This window comes from Eschrichtius robustus, chromosome 3 (genome assembly GCF_028021215.1).
Source record: "Eschrichtius robustus isolate mEscRob2 chromosome 3, mEscRob2.pri, whole genome shotgun sequence".
NCBI lineage: Eukaryota > Metazoa > Chordata > Mammalia > Artiodactyla > Eschrichtiidae > Eschrichtius > Eschrichtius robustus.
Window position 1 is genome coordinate 83,247,509 of NC_090826.1, and position 14,517 is coordinate 83,262,025.

Here is a 14,517-nt window from a genome sequence, read left to right on the forward strand (position 1 = left end):
AGGAAGTTCTTTAGACAAAAGAGAAATAATACCACAGAGAAGGTGGAACTTTGGAGTGAAAGAATAATAACAGAAATGGTAAATATCTGGGTAAATGTAAAGACTATTTTTCTTCTCTTCTCTAAAATATGAGACTTTTGAAAACAAAAATTATAAGATTGTCTGGTGAGGTTTTCAATGTACATAGATGTAATATACATGTATTAAGCACAGCCCAAAATGAGTAAAGGAACTTATATGGTGGTATCGTTTTTACATTCCACTTGAGCTTGGTAAAATATTAGTTCTAAGTAGACTGAAAAGTTCATATATATATATCTCTAGTGCAACCATTTAAACAAAAAACACTATACAAACAGATATAATCAAAGACCCAATAGATAAATTAAAATGTATACAAGAGATAAATTAAAATTTAGATAATCCTTTTAGATAAATTAAAATATAATTCTAATATATAAATAAAACAGATTAAATCTTTAATAGATAAACAGATGAATTAAAATGTAATTCTAAAAAATTATCAATTTATACAAAATAAGGCAGCAAAAGGGAAACAGATGAAGGGAAACATAAGGTACAAATAGAAAACAAATAAAAAATAGTAGGCCTAAATCTAAACATATATTTACATTAAATATAAATGGTCTAAACATTTCACTTAAAAGAGATCATCAAAATAGATTTTAAAAAAATCAGCACTGAACAATATGCTATATAAGAACTTCATTTAAAATATAGTGATTAAAAGTAAACAAATGGAAAAAGATATACCATACTAAAAATAATAAAAAGAAAATTTAAATACTTCTATCAATATTAAATAATGTAGACTAAAAGGCAAGGAAGATTACCGGGATAAAAAGAGACATTTCATAAAGATGAAAGGATCCATTCACTGAGAATATATAACAATCATTAATATATAAGCAACTGAGAGGTTCAAAATATATAAAGCAAAAACTGATGGAATTAAAAATGTACAGTATATTGAAAACTTCAAAACTCCTTTCTCGATAATTGACATAAATAAAAAGTAAATCATCAAGGATATAGAAGAAATAAATAACACCATAAACCAAAAGGAACTAATTGACATTTACAGAATACTCCAGCCAACAACAGTAGAACACACATTCTTTCAAGTGCACACACACGGAACAGGCACCAAGATAGACCATATCCTGGGTCATAAAGCAAACCATAACAAATTTAAGAGAATTAAAATCATACAAAGTATTTCTTTCACCATAACAGAATTAAACTAGAAATCAATATCAGGAAGATATCCAGAAAATCCTCAAATAATTAGAAATCAAATAACAAGCTTCTACAATATCCACAGGTAAAATATGAAGTTTCAAGGGAAATTAGAAAATATTTTGAACTGTATAAAAATGGAAGTATGTATAAAAATGGAAGTACAAATTCAAAATTTGTGGGATGTAGATAAGTAGTGCTTAGAGGGAAATTTAAATCATTAAATATTTTTATTAAAAAAGCAGAGGTCTTGATGAAACCTAAGCTTCTACTACCTTCAAGAAACTAAAAAGAATAGCCAAATAAATGCAAAGCAAGCAGAAACAATAAAAAGCAGAAATAAAAATTTAAAAAGACAACTAGAGAAAAACCAATGAAATCTAAAGCTGTTTCTCAGAAAAGATCAATGAAATTTATAAACCTGTAGCCAGACTAAGCAGAGAGAGAGGAAGTGAGGGAGAAGGCACAAATTATCAAAATCAGGAATGAAAGAAAGGATATCACTACAGCCCACTGAGACACTGAAAGGGTAAGAGTTATGAACAACTCTATGCACATAAATACAACAACTTAGATGAAAGGGAGGGACCTAATTCCACAAAATACCAAAATTCACCTAAAAAGAAACAACTAACTCAAATAGGCTTATATCAAAAGAAATTGAATACATAGTGAAAGATCTTCTAAAAATGAAAACTCCAAGCCCAGATGCTTTCACCAGGGAACGCCACCAAATATTTTAAGAAATAACACCAATTCTACACAATCTCTTCCAGAAAACAGAATAGGAAGGAGCATTTCCCAACTTATTTTATGAGGCCAAAATTACCCTGACTCCAAAACCAGACAAAGGCAGTATAAGAAAAAAACTAAACTAAACAAAAACATAATACCAGTATCTTTCATTAACAGATTAGAAAAAAAATACTCAACAAAATATTAGCAAATTGAATCCAGCAATATAGAAAAGGAACAATGCATCATAACCAAGAGCAGCTTATCCCAAGAACGCAAGGCTAGATGAACACTCAAATATCAAATGTAATCCATCATATTAAGAGACTGAAGAGAAAAATTATATTATCACATCAGTCAAATGATGCAAAATAACCCTCATTTGATAAGATCCAAGATCTTCATAATAAAATTCTCAGCAAACTAGAAAAAGGGGAAATTCTTTAACATGATAAAAGGTATCTTTAAAAAAACTTACAGCTATCATCATGTTTAATGGTGAGAGACTGTTTTCTTCCTAAGACCAAGAATAAGGCAAAGATGTCTTTTCTCACACTCCTATTCAACAATGAACTGTAAGTCCTAGCCAGTGCAATAAGAAAAAAGAAAAAAGGAATAGTTTGAAAGAAAGAAAGAAAACTGTCCCTCTTTGCAGACAACGTGATTTTTTATGTAGAAAACCCCAATGATTCTGCAAAAAACGTTCCTAGAACTAATAAGTGAGTTTAGCAAGGTTGCAAGATACAAAATCAACATACGAAAATCATCTGTATTTCTCAACACTAACAATGAATAAATGAATTTGAAATTAAATAAGTGTGTGTATGTATGTATGCATAGATACATATACACATGTACACATAAATCATGTATGTATTTATTTATTTCAATCACATTCACAACAGACCCCCAAATAAACACTTACATACATAAGCTTAAATCTAACATAACATGGGGAAGACTTACATGTTAAAAACTACAAAATGCTGATTAAAACTATCATTTACCTAAATAAATGGAGACACATACTGTGTTCATGGATTGGAAACTCATAGTTAAGATGCTATGTATATAGTCAATTCTCCCTAATCTGATCAAGATTTCACACAATTCCAATCACAATGTTAGCAAGATTTTTTTGTAGATACAGACAAGCTGATTCTAACATTTTAATGAGAGTCAAAGGATCTGAAACACTCAAAACAATTCTGAAAAGAATAAAGGTGGAAGACTCACAGTACCTGATTTTAAGACTTGCTAGACAACACCAGTCATCAACCTAGTAGTGTTCTGACAAAACGATAGACGCATATGTATATATATCCACGGAACAAAATAGAGAAACTAGAAATTGAACTACAAAAACATGGTCAATTGATTGTGGACAAAGATGCAAAGGCAATTCAATGGTGATGGCACACAGCGTCTTCAACAAACAGTACTGGAACAAGTGGACGTCTGTATTAATCACGTTTTCTTTTAAATTTTCTGTATTTTATGATGTTTTAATACCTTAAAAAGCTTGCTGGCTGGGGAGGGACTGCTCCATCCAATGCTAGCCAATTCTTAGCCGGGGAACAAGCATGTCTTTCATATGCAACTCCAACCATCTCTATCTAACTCTCACACACCAAGCCAACATTTCCCCCTGCCCTAAATCATCCCAGGGCCAGGCACCAAGCAATTGCAGGCCATCCCTACTCCCCAAAGCCCACTGAAATTACACGGACTAGCCAATCCTTTATTGGCTTATCCTGTCCTGCCTTGCCTTTCCCCAGAAACCCCAATAAAGGCTTTATACTCAACTCTCCCCTCACTCCTGCTTCTGCTTCACCAAACCTGGTACCTTTATGGCCCTGTGTGGCATAGTGTGTTCCCTTCTCTCAGGAAATCTAAGTAATTCACTTTTCAATGACACTGACCTCTCCACGTCAACATTCAGTCACCTCTATAAATTAAAGTCCCGTGGGTATAATTTTAATACAACATCCATACGCAAAGAATGAATTTCAACCTATACTTCACACCTTATAAAAAATTAACTTAAAATGGATCATTTCTCAATGCCAAACTATAAAAGTTTTAGTAGAAGACATAGAAGTCTTTGTGATCTTGGGTTAGATGAAGCACTCTTAGATATAATACCAAAAGCATGACCCATGAAGGAAGAAATAAAGTTAGACTTAATTTCTTAAAACTTTCTGCTCCCTGAAAGACACTGCTGAAAGAATAAAGATATGCTTCAGACTGGAAGACAATATATGCCAGCTCAACAATAAGAAAACAAACAACTCAATCCAAAAGAATAGGCAAAACACAGATTGCAAACAAGCCCCTTAAAAGATGCTCAATATCATAAGTCATTCTAAAAAACACAAATTAAAACCACTACCTAAGAACAGCAAAAATATAAAAACAACAACTGACAAGTGTTGTCAAGGATGCAGAACAACTGGAACTCTCATACATTGCTGGTTAGAATGAAAAATGTTATGGCTACTCTGGAAAACAGTTTGGCAATTTCTTATAAAGTTAAACAGACATTTACCATACCACCCATTAATCTCACTCCTAGGTATTCACCCCAGAAATGTGAAAACTTATAGTCACACAAAAAACTGTAAATAAGTATTCATAGTAGCTCTATTGCTAATCACCCCAAACTGGAAACAATGCAACTGTCCAACAGGTGAATGGATAAACACTGTGGTACATTCATATAGTGGACTACAACTCAGCAATAAAAAGAAATGAACTATTGATACATGCATAACACTGATGAATCTCAAAAGCATTATGCTGAATAAAGAAGCCAATCTCCAAAAGATACATACTATGATTGCATTTATACGACATTGTGGAAAAGACCAAACTACATAGATGGAGAACAGATCAATACTTGCCAGGGATAAGGGGTGGGTGGAGAGTTTGACTACAAAGGGTCAGCTTGAGGAAATTTTTTTGGAGTGATGGAATTGTTCTGAATCCTGACTGTGACAGTAGTGGTTACACAAATTTATATACGTGTTAAAACTCGTGAAATGTACACCGAAAAAAGGTACAGTCATTCCTCAGTATCTGAGGGGAATTGTTTCCAGGACCACCCATGAACACCAAAATCCACGGATGTGCAAGTCCCTTAAATAAAATAGCATAGCATTTGCATATATATTACTATGCACAACCTCCTGTATACTTTAAGTCATCTCTAGGTTATTTATAATACCTAATGCAATGTAAATGTTATGTAAATAGCTGTAAATACAACGTAAATGCTATGTAAATAGTTACCAGCGCAGGACAAATTCAAGTTTTGCTGTTTGGAAGTTTCTGGAAAATTTTCCCCCCTGAATATTCTCAATCCATGGTTGGTTGAATCCATTGATGTAGAACCCGTGGATACAGAGGGCTGACTGTATTTTGCACATACATTTTTTTATAAAAACCATGGTAAAGAGGCAAATGAAAACACCTGAGAACAGGATGCTTTGTCTTCAAATAAACCATTGGGTTCAATTTCAATATTTAGTTTACTCAAATTTTGAAGAAAGATCTCATACTGCTTATAGAAGTTCCAGGGATTAAATCCATTTTGTCAACCAAGCTGACAAAGACAGTGGCATAGAGGCAATTTCAAACTCTCAGACTTCAGTTTTAACCGAACAAATCATCAATCCATGGAGTGGAGAACCAGATAAAAACAATGAAACTCAAACCACGTACCAGTATTAAAAACTGAGAGTCAACTTTTAAAGTCTAAACTTTCCGTTAATCTCAGAAATTAAATCCCGTAAGAATCATGACTCATCAAGCATTCCTCTCCCTTCTTCAGATATATAGACTTTTTTTTCCTCTTTAAAATACTGAAGAAATTACTTACAGCTTTAAGGGTAAGATCACACTGGAAAACAAGTTTTCGGAGTTGTGTTAAAATTTCTCTTTTGGTATTTTCTAGATCATTTCGTCTTTCTTCAACATTTGTCACACAAACTTTGTAGAGTTCATTTGCTTCTTCTACCTTCAGGAGTATCAGAGAAAAAAGTGACACTGGTTCACTGAATCCATATTTTAAAACAAATGCTTACTCTAGTAAGGCTTGACTTAAATAATTGAAAAGGCTTATGCATGAAAGTTCTGAAATATTCTATATTTTAAGTAGAATATTTCTAAAGAGAAATATTCTGTTTTGGTCAGCAATTCAAGGGCACTTGTCTTTCATGAACAGTCAAGTATGATTTACAATTAGTATACTGTTTGTCTATAAAATAAACATCCACTTCTATTTAATAGCCTTTTCTATTTATATTTACCATTTTCTATATAATCTTCTTACAGAATTTATCAGTTATATTTCATAAATAATACAAAGCTTCAGCCTAGTCTTGCTACCAGGTATTAGAATAAGTACACATATACACACAGTTGCCTAAATGGTGAACTTTCTGAACAATCAAGTAAAAAATATTAAACTACTGCTCTAAGATATATCTTTCACAAACAAACCCCAAAATTCAAAAGATAAGCAAAAATCTCTTAGCACAGTGGTTCTCAAAGTGTGGATCCCCGGCAGCAGCAGCACATGGGCACTTAGAAATGCAGGTTGTCTGGGGCCAACCCTAGACCTGCTGAATCAGAAACTCTGGGGATGGGGCCCAGCAGTCTGTTTTAACAAGCCTTCCAGGTGGTCCTGATGCAGGTTAAAGTTTGAGAACCAAAGCCTTAGCAGATTATTGCTAATTCAGTAATAACAAATAACAAAAAAGATGATTACTTTTTGAAGAGCCTCTTCTTCCAGTCTTCGCTTTTTTTCTAGCTGCCTGTTGAGATTTTTTACTAATCCACCACTTGAGCACAGATGCTCCTCTTCTGCACGAAACATGGAAGATTTTGCTTTTTCATATTCATCTTGACGTTGCATGCACAACAATTTTGCCTTTTTAAGAGCAGTCTCTGTTTCAAGCTACACAGAAAAAAAAAGAGTATTAAATACAGAATAAGAAAAATCCTAATGTACAAGTTTCTTTAGCATATTCAGCAAGATAGTTAAGACTGCATTTTAGATAACCTATAGAGTAAGATATGCATCTTCCCAGGGTAGATGCTTATAGACTGCAGATGATTTTTTTTTAAAGTCTTTTTTATTTTTATTTTTTTATTTTTTAATTAATTAATTAATTTATTTATTTATTTTTGGCTGCGTTGGGTCTTTGTTGTTGCACGCGGGCTTTCTCTAGTTGCGGCGAGCGGGGGCTACTCTTTGTTGTGGTGCGCAGGCTTCTCACTGTCGTGGCCTCTCCTGTTACGGAGCACGGGCTCCAGGCGCGCAGGCTTCAGTAGTCATGGCACGTGGGCTCAGTAGTTGTGGCTCGTGGGCTCTAGAGCGCAGGCTCAGCAGTTGTGGTGCACAGGCCCAGCTGCTCCGCGGCATGTGGGATCTTCCCGGGCCAGGGCTCGAACCCGCGTCCCCTGCACTGGCAGGCAGATTCCCAACCACTGCACCACCAGGGAAGCCCCTGCAGATGATTTTTAGATGTTCATAAATAGATGAAACTCTACTGTAATACTAACCATTTTATTTTGTTCCTGTTTCCAAAGTTCTTTTATTTCTTTCCTTTGTTTTTCCATTTCATTTTTCCTCCCAAGTAGAGGCTGGCAAGGGTATTTTTAAAAAAAGAAAGAGAGAAAAAAGCTGTTTTCTAAAGGTATACTGCTGTTGTTTTTTTTTTTTTTAAGTATATTGTATTTATAAATTTTTACCTGCACAAATTTGTTGGCTTGGAGAGCTGCAATTGTTTGTTGTAAAAGGTGACTGCTCTCTATATCATTAAGAAGAGCATTGGTAAATAAAGACTGCAGTGGCATAAACTCCTAGAATTTAAAATTGAAAAGTAAATTTTCCAATAGAAATGTACTAGAGTTCTAGATCCTCCCCACCCCCACTAAATTTCTTCAAAAAGAGAAATTTTTAAGCTTAGATTTTTTTCAGAAAAATGACTATTCATAAATATGACCATATGAGAAAAATACTGAAGAAAATTAACGAAGTAATTCTAAACCTCGTTAGCAAAGTTAGTAGCTAACAAGATAATCAACATTCATATAAAACTGTGGATTTCCTAGTTTCTTCATAATGCGTATCCTTATAAGTTTAAAAAGATTTTATTTTGTCAGTAAAAAGGTTATTTAGCATGTAAGTTCTTTCCTATGTTAAGTACAAAATTTTCTGATTTTGCAAGGCGCTCATCTGAGTAATCTCCCGGCAAAGGACCCTAGTAGTTCACTGACCACTTACCTGAAGTCCAATGTTAGTTCTAGTTGCCTCTGCCAACTTGACAATATTTCTAGTGGACTCCAATTCTGAAAAGGTCAAAGAAGGCATCAGAAGGTAAATTCAACTTATTTTTCCCCCCTCCATACTCTAAAAATATTTGTAATCCCCCAATTAAAAAGTGATCACAAATACTAGTCTGCATCATAATATGAAGTTATGATTCTTAATTAGAAGTACTCATCAAAATCAACTGGGAAACTTTCAAAATGCACTTGATTAGATCTCACTTCTCTGGGGGAATGGGACCTAGGTCTGTGTATTATCTGTTTCTAAGGCTATTCAGGTGAATCTGATGGGCCTTCCCTATTAAAAGCAAATAATGTAGTGGAAAGAGCATAGCCTTTGGGTAAATTCTATACTCTTCCAGTTACTACTATATGACCTTAGGCAAATCTGCTGACCTTAGGCAAATCCCCTGTCTCATTTGCCTCCACTGTAAAATGGCGATGATAATCTTGTCTTGCCTACTTCCCAGGGTTTTGGTAAGGATTAAATGAGAAAATGGATGTTGAAAGCATTTTGTCAACTGTAAAACACTGGGAAAATATTAGCTATTAAGATGTTCCTTATATGTTTCCATTGCCTTCTGATCCGACAGCTACTGTTGTTTTTGTCTCCTTTAACCATATTATCTGATTGCATTTCTTTTCACCCACTAGAATATGACTTCTTTAAAGGCAAAGACAGTTTACTATCTGTCTTGGTGCCCCCAGATCTAGTGGTTGGTCCACATCAATGTTCAATAAGTATATTTACTGTGAGAAGAGTCTTTCCTATTTTAAGAAGAGAAAATGGGCAATGATTTTATGTACTACAATGAAAGAGCTACTAATTTGGAATCATATTATTTATAGTCTGTAGAACATGAATCACAAACAATTCAGTTCTTACGTTCCAAAGTTAATCAGATGCCCCAAAGGGCAACTCACCCAAGCTCAGCTTCTTTTCAACCCATGCAACTATGTTCTTGGTATATTTTAACCATGTTTTAGCATATGACAAAGCCAATTCTATAGAGTTAGTGTTCTTTAACAGCATGCTGTCTAATTCTATAGGAGAAAAACTTCCTGAAAATAAAAATATCAAGGTAAGTATACATTAAATATGAGCTCATAACTCTAAACAAAGACACATTCATATCCTAAGATGTTCTTCAATGTAAACTGGTTAAAAAATATGTGACAAATTCATAATTAAAGGGTCACAGTTTAAACTGAAAATAATTTTAAATTATATTTTTTAATCAATGTGTATTTCTATTATTCATCAAGTTACAAGCCCTATATAATTCTTGATCAGTCTCTATCATCACATTATCTATCTACTCTAGCAGGTTTTTTTCCTTAAGTTTCATATGTAAAACTTCACACATCATTCATTTTATGTCTGAAATGAATACTTTAGGTTACTAAGCAAGGAGAGACTAAGTAATCCAAAACATTTATCAAAAGTAACTGTAAAAAGTTTGACTAAAGTTTTAAGTACCTCAAGCATTACCTTTTTCACTGGATGAGTCCACTGATTCCACAGAAACATTTTCAAAAGACTTAAAACATGGAAGAAAACAAATTTAAGATTAGAGCAGAAGATAACAGAACTTTGCTTCAAAATTTTTTCACTCTAATTTGTTACTCTGACATAATTCCTACTAAAGAATTTCAAGCATTTAGAACTCAAAGGGCCTGAGAAGTCTGTTTAAATGCCAGAACATTTAATAAGAATTATATAGCTTTTTACAACAGCAGTTCTCAAGGTCCAAGAATGAATAACCTCATTGTTTACTAACAGCATTAGTTAACATTAATGAATCCATTCAAAACTTTAGATTCTGCAGATCTCAAAAATATTAGTCAGCAAGTTATAGAAGCAATCTAAATAGACTGCTATCTAAATAGAAGACAAAGACCTCTCTCTTTCAGCCATCTTTTACCATTTCATTGTATGATAAGCTGTCTCTGAAGGTCCATTGCACAGCTTAGTGCAGAACTTTCTATGATGATGGAAATGTTCTATATCTGCACTGTCCAGTAAGGTAGCTAATAGCTACATGTAGCTATATGAGCATTTGAAAAGTGGCTAATTTAAATGAAAATTAAAATTTTAATTTAATGAATTACATGTGACAAGTGGCTACCTTATTGGACAGTGCAGGAAAAGGTTATATACCGAAATTGTGAGGATTTATATTTAGTTGGGCAATACGGAGTATGAAGGAATTCAATGCAACAGGAGTAAAACCTGGGTTTGAAGTCAAGCTCTATCACTTAGTAGCTGTATAACACTGAGCTATGTATTTATACTCATTTAACTTTGGTTTGCCCTTCCATAAAATGAGGATAAGAACAGTACTTCATACGACTATTTTAAGGATTAAGATGATGTAGGTTTAGCACAGTGCATGGTTATCTATTAAGCACTATTAAATAAATAGCAACTATTATTTTAAAAGATATTTTTCAAAACTCTTCATCGAACGAAGTAATTTTATTAGTAGTATATCATCATGGATTTTTAGATTTCAATTCTATGGTAAATTAAAAACTGCAAAAAGGAAAAAGTATTATCCTATTAAGAATTAGTATACATGTGCACAACAGAAGTACACGAATAGGAGATATGATTTACACCTAAAATTTAAATTGTTTAGACCCCTTTTACACTGATATAATGTTTTATTACACCTTCTAAATTAGCAGCAAGCTTGAAAATATGAAATTGAGGAAAAATCATAAATATCAGCAAAATATTTAAAGATCTTAAAATTCTTCATCATTCTGATATGGTTTCTACACTATCCTCCTTTAGTCCTTCAGTCACCAAATGGATGACTTCAGAAGTTGTCACAATTGTTTTCTAAATACTGTAGTACATATAACAAATGCCTTAAATAGTCATTCATATTTTGTATTATTTAAGAAAGATCTATAGTTTTTATATTATTCTGATATAATAACAGGTACTTGGCACATTTCCAAATATTTGTTGAAATCCTTTTGGATTCCAATCCTTTTTGGAAATCCTTAACAGGAAATGATCAACATATGTCCCTAATGCAGTTTGTTTAAATATCTTGCATTTGGTGAAAAACTTTTAGTCAAATGAAAATATTACTACTACAATTAGTATAAATCTTTAAAGCAATATTCTCCATACATTCCTAATGTTCTTTTATTTCATAGCAATTTTTCTTCCAATTAGGAATCAGAACCCCAGTTCTCTAACATACTTATAAGGATGCTCTCAGGGAGAATTCAGACCTTCAGTTCTGTTAATAAGTGTTTCATGGTAACAAACAAACCGTAGGATGTGTGAAAAGATTAACACCCTCTTTACTTCTTTTATCATTTTTCTACCAGTCTTAAAATCTGCGACAATGTCAGGAAGGAAAAACAGCTATGAATTACTTACTAAAATTTTGGACCATAGACATATAGGTTCATTACATAAGACACTATAAAATTACCAGCTATGTTTTTTTAAAAAGATGGTTCGGGACTTCCCTGGTGGCACAGTGGTTAAGAATCCGCCTGCCAATGCCAGGGGACACATGTACGAGCCCTGGTCTGGGAAGATCCCACATGCTGCGGAGCAACTAAGCCCGTGCGCCACAACTACTGCGCCTGCGCTCTAGAGCCCGTGTGCCACAACTACTGAGCCTGCTTGCTGCAACTACTGAAGCCCATGCGCCTAGAGCCTGTGCTCTGCAACAACAGAAACTACTGCAATGAGAAGCCTGCGCACTGCAACGAAGAGTAGCCCCCGCTCGCCGCAACTAGAGAAAGCCCGCGTGCTGCAACGAAGATTAGCCCCCGCTCGCCGCAACTAGAGAAAGCCTGTGTGCAGCAACGAAGACCCAACAGATCCAAAAATAAATAAATAAAATAAATTTATTAAAAGAAAAAGATGGTTCCACTTCAAAAGTACAATTAAATTTTTGGTCCAGAAACTGACCATAATTTATCATATTTAAAATGAACTGAGCTGTTTTTTTGGCTAAACGAAACAACTATCAAAGACTAATGCTGAGATTAAGATTAGGATATTATTAAAATATTAAGTTAAAAACATTAAAATCTTTGCTTTCATACAAACTTGGCCTACCTTACTTTCCCGGGAAACAGGCAGTCGCAATAATGAATCATTGCCTACATCTCCCATGAGGAAGTTTGTCAGGCTATCCAGGGGAATTTAAAAAAAAAAAGAGAAATGGAAATAAACAAGTCATGACATTGCTCTGTCACAAGCTTTACATTCAACATGTCATCTAGGTTAAATTTTTTAAAAGTAAGAACCTTAGAAATAAACTGCTAGGAATCTATCCACATAAACCACATATTCACTTGCAAATGGATGTTGCTTCTAAACAGCGATAAACACCTCCAAATACAGCAATAAAGCAACACAGAATGTAGCTTTTCTGCAGTTGTGATAATATTTCATGCTAGTTAATACTTTACTTTGCATGTATGTACTGAATTATTGTGACATACTCTCATTGAGACATCTAGGCCCTAATTCTTTAAATGACAATCCTCTACTTACATATTTCCAAAGGTAAAGGCCAAGGTTTCAATGGAAGAAAACACTTCTCTGAAGAGATCATTTTTGTTATCTTCATTTACTTCTGTGAAGTTCACAGCTTTAGGGAAAAGTTGGTTACAATAAATGAGGAGAAAATACTTTAAACTAGATTTATACAAAGTCATTTAATCCCATAAAAATCCATCATTACTACTAGAAGCATTAGAAGATTCAGAAACTGAAAAGCCTAATACACAAAATAAATATGATGTTCAAGTTCTTCATTAAAGAAATCATACAAAAGAATCACCTTGCATAAAAGTAGCCGACATTCCAACCTGACTACTCCACACATTACATAATTTGACACATCTAAAAAGTGACTCAATGTGAAATCAATCGATCTTGAGTCACACAGTCCATGTTATACCAGCCTTCCCTCATTAAGAGTGCTCTGTGTTTTTTTCTCTTGCTTATTGCTTCACGGCATTTTTTAAAAACAGCTAAGTGCACTGTGGCTCACTTAAGTCAATATGAAGTACATTTTCCACTACAAATTACCAATATTTGAAGTCACATATACATTTGACATAGCATAAAACCTATATACAAAGCATACCAATTAAAAACACACAAAGCTTTAAAATTTTTCAATTCCTATTTATTTATACCCTTATTTCTTATAGGGTCTTGGGCTCTGAGGTCCATTTTAATTGATACATAGCTGTCTTTTGTTTATCACAGGGACAGTCTAACATTTTGCATTTTGTTAAAATTATGAAACATAAACTGAAAAAGGTTTCTTATCATAACTTCATCTGTATGCACCTTTGTTAAAAGCCCAGATACAATCTACAGAGACAAAATCTGAGGGTTGAATAGGTAAATTTTTTAAAGTAACTCATTCTACTCAGATTGAGTTCAAGGAGCAACCGGCTCCCTGTATCCCACCCTCCCTAGGATCCTTGCCAATAACTGGAAGGAGAGAAACCAAGTGGAGAGGAGGCTATCCTTTGTTTTAAAACAGAGTTGTTCTGAAGCTTGCCTGCACATCAGAATTACTTATGCGGCTTTAGAAACAAAGTCTGAGTCCCACCACCAAAGATTCAGATTTCACAGGTCTGGTGAAGCACATATATTTGTTCAACAGCTCTCCCAGGTGATTCTAATGTGCAACTAGGGTTGAAAATGTTTCCTGGAAAGTCAGGATTCCTAAGCAGGGATGAATTAAATCTTAAGCCTGGAAGCCTCATGAAATTACAACCAAGATTTTACACGCCTTTGTAGATATGAGGGGGTAAGGTCCACACCTTTCATCAGATTCTTCTAAATATCCCTGATACAAACAAGAAGAAAAATTTAAGAACAGCCATAAATAATTTTTAAAATATTTTTTGATTTCTGCTCTGGTCAAGATGGAAAAACAGGCTTATATATCTGAAACAACTAAAAGAAATCTGTACAAAATATATGAAACAGCAGTTTCCATGACATTAGCTATCAGGCAACACAGAACAAAAATCCTAACAGACAAGAAACAAACATGGTGAACTCTACAACTGCCCCAAGCTTACTGCCTAATAACACACAAAGATTTCTAAGCAAAGGAAACTACCAGAGATAAAGAAGGTCATTTTATAATGATGGATTCAATTCATCAAGAGGACATA

The 14,517-nt window shown here is 33.9% G+C and overlaps 1 protein-coding gene across 2 annotated transcripts in view; it reads right to left on the reverse strand.

Moving 5' to 3' along the window:
* The window catches only part of ARHGAP29 (Rho GTPase activating protein 29), a 76,658-nt gene that overhangs the window by 23,209 nt on the left and 38,932 nt on the right, over positions 1-14,517 (reverse strand). For both annotated transcript variants that reach the window (XM_068540358.1, XM_068540357.1), the window contains exons 4-12: positions 12,869-12,965; positions 12,428-12,500; positions 9,824-9,872; positions 9,256-9,393; positions 8,288-8,352; positions 7,753-7,863; positions 7,564-7,644; positions 6,767-6,955; positions 5,876-6,013 (exon numbers count right to left, since the gene is read on the reverse strand). In XM_068540358.1, coding sequence (XP_068396459.1) covers positions 5,876-6,013; positions 6,767-6,955; positions 7,564-7,644; positions 7,753-7,863; positions 8,288-8,352; positions 9,256-9,393; positions 9,824-9,872; positions 12,428-12,500; positions 12,869-12,965 — 941 coding nt within the window. The remainder of the gene's footprint in view (positions 1-5,875; positions 6,014-6,766; positions 6,956-7,563; positions 7,645-7,752; positions 7,864-8,287; positions 8,353-9,255; positions 9,394-9,823; positions 9,873-12,427; positions 12,501-12,868; positions 12,966-14,517) is intronic.